We start from the raw sequence: 10,000 nt of genomic DNA on the forward strand, positions 1-10,000 counted from the left end.
GCCTTTTCTAGGTTCAGGAAAACAATGACAGAGCTGGTGTTGCTGACAGTGCTCAGTAAGGTGGCCATGCTATGAGCAGTGCTCTTACCCCTTGTGAACCCATATAGGTGTTCATGTGGAGGTCCCAACTTCCATTGGAGCCGGTTCAGTACCATTCACTCTGCTGTCTTTCCCAGACAGCTGAGTAGAGAGATGGGACGGTACCATCCCGGCTCCTTTGGTTTAGGGATGGGAACTATGTCAGCCCTCTTCAATGACTGCGGTAGTGAGGAAGTCTCACAGGACTTGTTGATGAGATGCAAGAATGCAAACTCACCTTCATGTCCTAGGTGGGAAATGATAGGGTAGGAGATCCCATCACAACCCGGGGCTGACCGGGAATTGGTCTTATATGTCCGCTATAATTCCCTCAGAGAGAACATGGCATCTGCGTCATCAGGCTCGACCGCCTTTTCTCTGATGAGGGCATGCCTGCCTGAAAGCAATTCCTCTTGGCATGCCCTCAACTCTACTGTTAGACCGGCGCTACTTGTTCTGGCAGAGGACTCGAGTGCCAGTCCCTCCGCCTCTGACCATGGGTGATGGTGGGTCTTTCTTGGGGCTGAGCGATTTGTGGCCCATCTGATACGGTTCCATAAATCTGAAAGGGAGGTTTGGTGGCCAAAGGACTCACCATTCCAGCCACTTTTCCTGCTTTACCCTCTTAGCAGTTTCCTGAGCATTCCTGAGAGCCTCTCTCAAAAGATCGTGGTTCTCAGGGGTTCTCTGTCTTCGGAAGTGTCTTCTGCACATATTGATTCTGTGGTTGACCTCCTTAATCTCATCATTGTAGTACCAGGCGTCTTTTAAACACCTGGACCATGGACGAGTTTTGGGGATGGTCTCTGAGGCTGCCTCGTCTATGGCATTTACTAGTCTGGCCTCAAGTATATCCACATTATCGTTATGTGAGAAGTCACTGGTTCTGAGGCACCTGGCCAGGGTCTCCTGGAAAGCTTTCCAGTTGGCCCTGTCCACCTTCCATCGAGGATTGTGCCGGGGCACGGGTGCCGGGCCAGCGTCCAAGATGGTAGTGACTATCCCATAGTGATTGTTCGTGGCAGTGTTGTCCACAGACCAACTAATTCTTTCGACCAGAGCCGCAGTGACAAAGTTAAGGTCAAGGATCCTCCCCTGCCAACGTGCATAGGCTCCTGGCTATTGAGAAGAGCAATCTCAGGGCACAACTCAAGCACCTCGGCTATGTGGTAGCTTGCCGCATCACGACTCCAAGGAGGAGCCTTGCGTACTCGGCAAGACAAAGGGATGATATCCTGAGAAGCGAACAGATTCCCCTGTTAGCATGACAACGTCAATGTTCCGAGATCGCACAATCGCGTGGAGAAGGGCATTCCTTCAGGAAAAGCTGTTGATATTCCACTGCAGTATGCTTAGATTAAAAGCCATTGTGCTAATCTGAGTCCATTAAGTCTGTGTCGTCAACGACGTCGACATAATCGGTCTCAGTGTCTGATGCCCCAGTGTGGGTATGTCAGACATCTTGGAGTTTGACAACTCCTTGGTGAGTTCCTCACTGAGCGTGATTTCCTCACTCGACTCATCATTGTTGTCAGGACAGGTCAAGCCATTAGTAGGGCTGGGTCTCCTGAGAGGTAGAGAACCCTTGGTCGCCTTGACCTTCATTCTGGATGGTCGTGGCTTCCTCACCCTTTGAGGTTTGGGTACAGGCTCTGCCAGTGTGGTCTTAGCCACAGGTTGGGTGGGGAAACAAGTCTCGCCCTGGGCGTTTGTGGGGAGAGAAGTCTCGCCTTGAGTTGGAGTGGATTTTGAGGCCATAGGACTCATCTCCCTCTCCTTCAGAGCAGCGACAGTCTGAGTCACTGCCGTCACGGCCACTTTGACTGCCTTCTCTGTCTCCTCACTGGTCCTCCCCACTGTCTCTGGTTTTCCAGAGCCCATACCATCTGGTAAGCATTGTCGAATCCTTCAGGTTTAGGGGGAACCAATTTGGGGCTACAGTCTCGCCCTCTGAGTCCGTAGCCGGTTGTTGCCTGTCCTCCAAACCGTGAGCCCAGTAGGGTTGGAGGGTCCTACCTGGCTTTCATTTTTGTTTTGATTCGTCGTCTGAACCGACGCCAGAGACTTGTCAGAGCCAGGGGCTGGTTTGGAGGGTCCAGCCTGAGGTTCTTGGGCAGGTTTTCTCTGAACCGGCACCAGAACCTTACTTATTCTCTTTTGTCAGCGAGGACCTTGAAAGGCTCCAAGGTGACAGCCGTTCATCAACGGGATTGTCAGCCAGAGTTTTTATTTTATTTATTTTATTTTTTTTATTTTGTGTTGCCATATAAGAGCGCTTCAATTCATCCCCCCACGCCCCCACCCACCACGGAGTCCAACAAGGGGAAGCTGTGTACTGAGGCTGTGCTCAGAAGCCACAGGGGTGATGGGAGGATATACGCAACCCCCGCCTCGCATTGATGGCACTCGCAAGACCATGCGATTGCCTGCAAGACAGGGGCTGCTTGACCCTAGCCTAGCTCAAAAGATTGACCTGAGTCGAAATCAGACCACTTGTCTTGCTGGAATAGGGGACCAAAGAGGCGTTTTGCTAGCCACAGGGCATACTCATGCACGGCATTGCTCAACCTCCAGGACTCCCGTCTCCCAGTGCACAGGGGCAGCACGCATGGCAAACGCGTGGTCAGGTGTGAGTCCCATGGGGGAAGGATCAGAGCAACCTACTAGATCGGCACCTAGGAACACTTATTCATCTCCCCCCAGAGAACCCGCCGCTAGAAGGCCATCTCAACGGGAGGAAGGGGCTGGCCAGATCCAGAGCGGGCTCGTTCGAGGAAGGAGATCAAGCCCCCGCGCCATGACGGTTTCTGTGCGGGGATGGCGAAATCGGAATTAGAGATATAATGATCTGGAGAGACTGATGGGAGAAAGAGGGAAGGAAGGAGAAGACGTGGGAATGATTTAAATAGCAGCTATAATAATGGTTTTCGAACTAAAATTTTCCCTTCTTCGAAATTGACATAGATAAGTTTCCTGCCATACAACATAGTTACTGTACTGTATGGGAGGTAAACAGGTGATATAATAACAGACTCAAATATACATATTCATTCATATGAAATGAGAACCAGAAGACCCTTAAAAAAAAACACTTTCATTTTTTCAAAAAGTGCACATGCCTGCCCCCACTGCCCTTGTAGCAAGAAGGCACGGGGGTGGGGGGGCAGTTCCCTGCTGCCCCCCCCCCCTTTTTCCGGCAACCTGTATATTTATCTAACTATATAAGAGGATATATATATATACATATACATACACACACACACGAGTTTTTTTCTTGGTACCATCGCGAGATAATAATGGAATTACACTTCTCTAATCGTTTGCCAATAACAATGGATTAGACCTTGATCACTGTCAATAGATCTTAAACGTAAGGAAACCATTTATGGGATCATTTTAATTATGCCTGGACTTTCGATTCACGATCACTTACTCTTGTAATAAATCTATTAATAAAGTATAAAAACAAAAGGATTGTTTGAAATGGCACTTTATTCATCTTGTTTACAATAGTCGACAGACGATGCCAATGATTGATGGCACATTTGTATTCATGGCGGTTACAAGAAAAATGAATGCTTACTATCAAGTATATTTTGTTACCTATTAATATGTTGCAAGCAAGGAACATATCATTTGCTAAATACATATCGGATATATATCAACATGAACCCTAAGTACTAGTGAGTGATGACTGGGAGTGAAGGAAACGTCATTACGGAAAAAGCAGATCTATGCAGCCCGGCAAACGGCACTTGAAGAAGCGTTCAGGATACAGCATTTTGTTAATCATCGTCGGCATGTTCTTCCAGAACTCACGGATCTGAAACAAACGATGGACATTGCGAGAATTATTACATTTTGGACATGGCGAGAATTGTTATCTTTTGGTCATGACGAGAATTATCAGATTTTGGACTTGGCGAGAATTATTACCTTCTGGACATGGAGAGAATTTTTACTTTTTGGACATGGCGAGAATTGTTACACTTTTCTTTCCTTGATTCTGACTAAAAGAGTACTGAAAGAGGATACCACAGCTCAATCAACCTTAGCGCTCAGCTTTTCTTACCTTGAAATTGACTAAAAGAGTACTCTTGAGATGATGAAAAAGGACAGGCGTTCAAGCACTCCACCCTCTGTACAGGACCCTGCTTAACGCAAACGATACAACACTACCTCATATATGATTTCAAACCTTTTAGATTTACCACAAAGCTACATAAACATTAACTAGGATGTAATAATACCTTGCAATTATCGAGAGTTTTCATTTCAGGTGAGGAAGTGATAGCCAAGTAAGAGTCTTTGGAAATCGAGGTCGGAGTCCACCTGAAGCCGAGGGACAGGTCGGGTGTTGGGTTTCTGGAAAGGAGAAAAGCAGAAATTAGGTACTCCCGTGATGAATAAAACAACTTGGTTAATAACTCTTGATATGGAAGTACTATTATTAGTGTGCAAATACATACACGGTTTACTGAGACGTTAATCAAAATCCTAACACGATACAGGAATTGGTAATTTGTCCTTACTCATGATAACTCTTGACAGTGAAGTATTACAATTACGATTATGTGCATGGTTTGTAAATGCCGATGCAAAGTTGCGAAGTTGCTCTTACCCATTGGTAGCGAAGTTGGTCCAGAGGTCCACCATGATTCGACTGACGAAGAGATCCTCCTCCCGATGTAACGTCATGTTACTTTCCTTGTTATTGAATAGGTACTGGAGGTCATCTGCGTGTCCGATATCTGAAAAGAAGTTACACTGTATAATCACGTAATAGTGATTTGACAACCATCATTCTAGCATTATACATCTGTGAATATCACTATTACCTTCAATGTAATAACGCCAATAACTATTTAACCATATATCGTCTGAGATCCTTTTTTGACAGAATTTTACTTACAGTCTTTGAACCAGTCCGGTACATTGGGGAATAGGCCAAACTGTTTTCCTCCGCGATGCTGTAACTTGTATGTATACACGTTTTGATGTGAAGTTCGAAGGTGCTGACCGACAGCATCCAGGTGACATATGTCGAACCATCTATCACTGAAAAGCTGCGAATTTTCTTGTTATCATTAGGAATTATTTTCATTTTGTAGGCTGTGTTAATAGGCCTACTCTAACTCGGTAAATGTATTCAATCTATCCTCATCATAATCACTATGATACAATATCAATATTATTTCATCCCTCTATCTTCTTATCACTATCCTCATTATAATTATAGCCTAGATGAGAATAATTAATTATCTTAAACATTACCATCCTGCACCAACATTACCATTACCCTCATCATCATAACCATTAATCATCACAAAATATTTACCCGAATAAGAGGATCTCGCTTCTCCTCTGTCAGCTCGATGGGACCCAGATAATGGTGGAAGGCTCGGCGGGCTAAATACTCAGGGTCATCTTCCCAAGTGTCGAAAATCAGTGAGAGTGGACCGTTGACAGTGAAGTTCTGAACCAGGTCGTTTGCCGCGGCTTTGTCAGTGGTGAAAACTGGTTGAGGGAAGGAAACAGACAGTTTAATTCTGTGGTGGGTAGTTTACACGGTGGAAATGGTTGAGGACTGTACGGGAATGAGGATTCCAGTGTTGTGGTTTTAGTCTCGGGTTATTAGTTACAGTTAACCTAATACAACGAATTGCTTTTGGAAGAAAAGCCAAGGAAATTTAGTCTGCCGGACAGGGACTTTATGAAATAGAAGGCTAAATAACAAATATTATTCATTATGATTGTATATGACGCATGCAGCCATGGTGGGCCAGGACTTAGAGCGGCTTGTTTTTTTGCTTAATAGAGAGAATACAACTTATGTGAATACATTTTAACATCTTATATGGCAGTTTTAGCATTATTCTGGCAACCAGCAATGACTCACAACAACTAAAAGTTTATATACAAAAGTTTATATGCATTTACTTGTTAACTTCTCATATAGAACCTCACTTCACAAGGAAAAAGAAAAATATAGTCCTATCTCCTCTTCCAAAATCATCAAAATCTTACTTAAGCCCATGAAAGCACCCTCATCTTGCGTGACGCCGGAGATAATGTCCACCTTGTTGTACCATCCCTTCCTCAGGAGAATGGCGGGGTAGTCTGGCAGGAAGTGGCCATCCACGCATGGCAACATCACTTGCGGAGATTCGTTAAAGATCTGAAAAAAAAGGAAATGCTCCGGATACTGATGTGTGTTTAGCGCTTTGTTGAAGAGTAGTTTGTGGGTGAGGATGGTGATGGTGAAGATGATGTGATTATAAGATGATTGGTGATGATGGTGGTAAAGATGGTGTTGATGTTAATGATGATAATGGTGGTGATGATGGCGATGGTAACACTACTACTACTACTGTGAAATGTACTCACAAAAGGGTGGTTAGCCAAAGACAGGTAGTTCTTTGATTCCTCTATTGGGAGTGAACGACACAGTAGATATAATGATATTTACTTGGTTTGCTGAACGTCTTGCTAGCAGTCGTGTTTCTGGGGTGATGTCACAAAGATGAGGGAGACGTAACCTTTAGAGGGCAGAAAGGCAGGACAAGGTAGGTCAACCAATTTATGACCTGTCTGGTCAGCTATAAATAGGTTCCTAGTCGACTTTTTTCCTCTCCGTATAGATGTGATGCAGGGCACCACTTAGCGACCATGTGGTGATCAATATGTCATCAAGTGGATCTTGATGTATGTTACATATTGCTCGGCCACCTACTTCAGCTTGTCCTCAAGCCACTATACTAAAGTCGTCCTTGAAGGGTGATTGTCATCTGTCCCTGCATGGTTCAGCTCAACCTCAAATTTTGGTGATATTGTCCTCGTCCCACATCCAGGATGTCGGCGTGTCGGACTTTGGTCCTCTTCATTTTCTTTACTTCTTGTGTCCTTGGTTGCTGTTCAATTGGTTATTTCCCATGCCATCTTATTGGTTATTTCCACGTCATTGACTGATGGTATCCAGTTGTCTTCTTCGATGGGTGCTATTTTTGGTTGCTGGGAAACGACAGCCATGCTTTCTTTTCTGGGCATTTTTGGCGTCTGATACTGCTAAGCTCCCGAACCATAGTGTTGTTTTGGGGACCGCATTCCGGGACTTATTTCATCTTGGCGTTTCGCTTGTCTGTTTGATAACCTCATACATACAGGGCCAAAGAGAAGAAAGAATGAAAGACGAACAGAGAGTGGGGGAGGGGTGTGTGTATAAATATTGATTTAATTTTTTGATTTCTTCGAATTTGCAGTTTTAAGTTGATTTTAATTTTCTAGTATATAGATAAAGAAGGAAGTTACCTGCAGCGACCCGCAAGAGACATCTTGAGCTACAAGGTTCTCAGGTAGAGGGGGAAAATAATGGAAACCCGCAAAGGTTTACTTGAACCACTGAAAGTCTCAAAATAAACAGGAGAAAATGGTATATGGCAGTAAAAAATTGTGCAAATAACTATCTAATTATTTTTTTTCAGCAAATATAGGCCGATCAAAAAATTATTGTGGGTTGCACTAAGTCGTCCTACCTAATCATAATTAATTTCATCATTCGTATTACACCATGACGCAGTCGTATGATGGCAAGTATTATATAATATGAGTTGATGCAAGAGTAAGAAAGTATATGAAATGAAATAAAACTAATACTTCACGAACTTTCAAAGATCAGTCGTGTTTACATACATAGTGTTGTTAAAGAATTATGTAATTCGATAATACAAATGAACAATAAACTAATTAAAGAAATTACTTTCTTTAAAGTCATTTTAATAAGACAATACACTTAATGAAATAGTCAAAATACATAAGTTGGCCACTGATAAGAATGTAATTACATTGAAAAAAAAAAAAAAAAAAAAAAAAATTGCCTAATAAAGGCGTTTTAAATTCTTGCACTGTTAAAACCACATAAGCAAATGAAATGGGTGATATAGGAAAATAGAGAAATGAAAGAGAGTTGGCCCATTGTATGTACTTACAGTTTTGTGGAGAAATGTCGAGCGGAAACACTTCAAATTTATTAGTAGTGGTGGGTGTAAAGGGTTCATCTTGTCCTTACATCTGTTCTTCCTTGCAATAGGTGCCAGGATCTTATTTTTCCAACTCTTTATGTTGGATTTGCCTGGTTGTTTCTTTGGCCTTAAGTCCTAACAAATTCTTGATGTTATAGTTTGCCCATAGCGGAACTCTTGGTCTGCGCCGTGGGAGATAGCTTGGAGAGCTGGGGGCGGGGGGGGGGGGGGGGGGGGGGGTCGCTTGTCGTGTGAAGTAAAGTAAATCTTTTCGGAAGCAAATTCGTTTGCTGGCGAAAAAGCAGCTATCCGATTTTTGTCACCACTTGTGAGGTGGTGGCGGGTTCCCATTGCTGCAACCATTTTGTGAGGGATATCACAAAAGGTTTTGAGCCAAACATCAGGTAGTTCTTCGTTCCTTTATTGAGAGATGATGGCAAACGTGGATATATTGATATTTATTTGGATAACGAGTGGTTTGTCGGACGTCTTGCTAGGCAGGTGTGTTTCTGGGGTACAGTCGGTGCCCGGAGTGAACTCCATCTTGAGAGCGAGTGTATGAGGCAGGGCAAGGTGGGTCAACCTATTTACACCCTGACCTGACCAGTCAGCTATAAATAGGTTCCTGGTCAGCTTTTTCCCTTTTCGACGTGGGTGCGATGCAGGGCACGTGGTGACCGACATTTCGTCAAGTGGCACTTGAAGTCTCACAACTTTTATCATTAATGATGCTAATAAAAGTGACACTAACAATAATAACACTAATGATGCTTAGAAAATGAAAGCTATAACCATGGTCCTGGAAAAAATGTAACAATGCCATTGAAAAATTGCTAATATAAATCTCAGGGGCGGCTTGAAGTGACATGAACAAAGATTACAAAAACTTTACCCAACGGACAATGAAACATTACCTGAGCTGTTTTAAAAGTCTTCTTACAGAATGCTTTTGAATTATGTTCGTAATGCACTAACTTAAACTAATTAATCATAGAGTTTAAAGTGTAGGACGAGGACAACATCTTTCTTTAAAGTTATTACACTATTTCACAGAAACTACTTGTATGTGTGTATTTATTTTCTTTTATACAGAAAACATTACAGTATTCCAAACTTACAACGAAATCATCCTGAGCTGAAATCAAGTCTTGGTAAGGGACGTTTCTCAAGCATGCGACAAGTCCTGCACTGCTCAATGGGTACGGATCACTCACACTTGAACAGTTGAACATTTCACCGATCTTTCTGGACACTTGTTTGTGATTTTCAGTCAATGCCCAGGGACACAGTGTCGTTCCTGACTGCATGATTGCTCGCTTGAACAATCCTGGAGGTTATACGAGTAATTAATTAAATCTAATAGGACTCGCATAAAAAAGGTTGCTTATGTTTTTTGTACTCTTTGTATGAACACGGTAAATTTCTCATATTAACTGATATTATGTATGCACATGGCAGTGATGCACTTTGATATCAGCCTTACCTGAAGACATGGGAGACAGGACATGGAAATGCACTGCCCCTGCCCCAGCACTTTCCCCAAAGATAGTGACCTTGCCTGGGTCACCGCCGAGGTCACGGATGTTGTCTTGTATCCACAGCAGAGCCATCCTTTGGTCCTTCAGTCCTAGGTTGCCAGGAAGCTCACTGTCCCCGGTTGATAAGAATCCTGTATGTCAGAGATACTTCGGTAAGACTTATTTTCAATGTCAAACTAAAATTGCAGATGGCTAATGTCTACACAGAAAAGGCCAACTGAACTCCAGAATCTTCTAACTAGGCCCATCTAGAGTCACTGGGCCTATCGAAAAGTTAGGTACTGACCCAAAGTGGCCAAGCGATACTGTATGACCACGAGGACCACATCCTTCGTGAGGAGAGGAAGGGGGCTGAGGAACTCAGCG

General features: G+C 43.4%; 1 protein-coding gene across 3 annotated transcripts in view; it reads right to left on the reverse strand.

Annotated features, from left to right (window-relative positions):
- Positions 1-3,552: 3,552 nt before the first annotated feature.
- LOC122244707 (juvenile hormone esterase-like) overlaps positions 3,553-10,000 on the reverse strand; it is a 13,132-nt gene continuing 6,684 nt past the window's right edge. For all 3 annotated transcript variants that reach the window (XM_086530835.1, XM_086530836.1, XM_086530834.1), the window contains exons 4-12: positions 9,921-10,000; positions 9,580-9,765; positions 9,215-9,423; positions 6,106-6,256; positions 5,417-5,595; positions 4,991-5,144; positions 4,700-4,829; positions 4,329-4,443; positions 3,553-3,901 (exon numbers count right to left, since the gene is read on the reverse strand). The exon at positions 9,921-10,000 is cut by the window's right edge and continues 62 nt beyond it. In XM_086530835.1, the coding sequence (XP_086386961.1) occupies positions 3,794-3,901; positions 4,329-4,443; positions 4,700-4,829; positions 4,991-5,144; positions 5,417-5,595; positions 6,106-6,256; positions 9,215-9,423; positions 9,580-9,765; positions 9,921-10,000 (1,312 nt within the window). In that variant the 3' untranslated portion in view covers positions 3,553-3,793. The remainder of the gene's footprint in view (positions 3,902-4,328; positions 4,444-4,699; positions 4,830-4,990; positions 5,145-5,416; positions 5,596-6,105; positions 6,257-9,214; positions 9,424-9,579; positions 9,766-9,920) is intronic.

Source organism: Penaeus japonicus, unplaced genomic scaffold, assembly GCF_977035675.1.
Source record: "Penaeus japonicus unplaced genomic scaffold, GWHDUDI00000001_assembly GWHDUDI00000034, whole genome shotgun sequence".
Classification (NCBI taxonomy): Eukaryota; Metazoa; Arthropoda; class Malacostraca; order Decapoda; family Penaeidae; genus Penaeus; species Penaeus japonicus.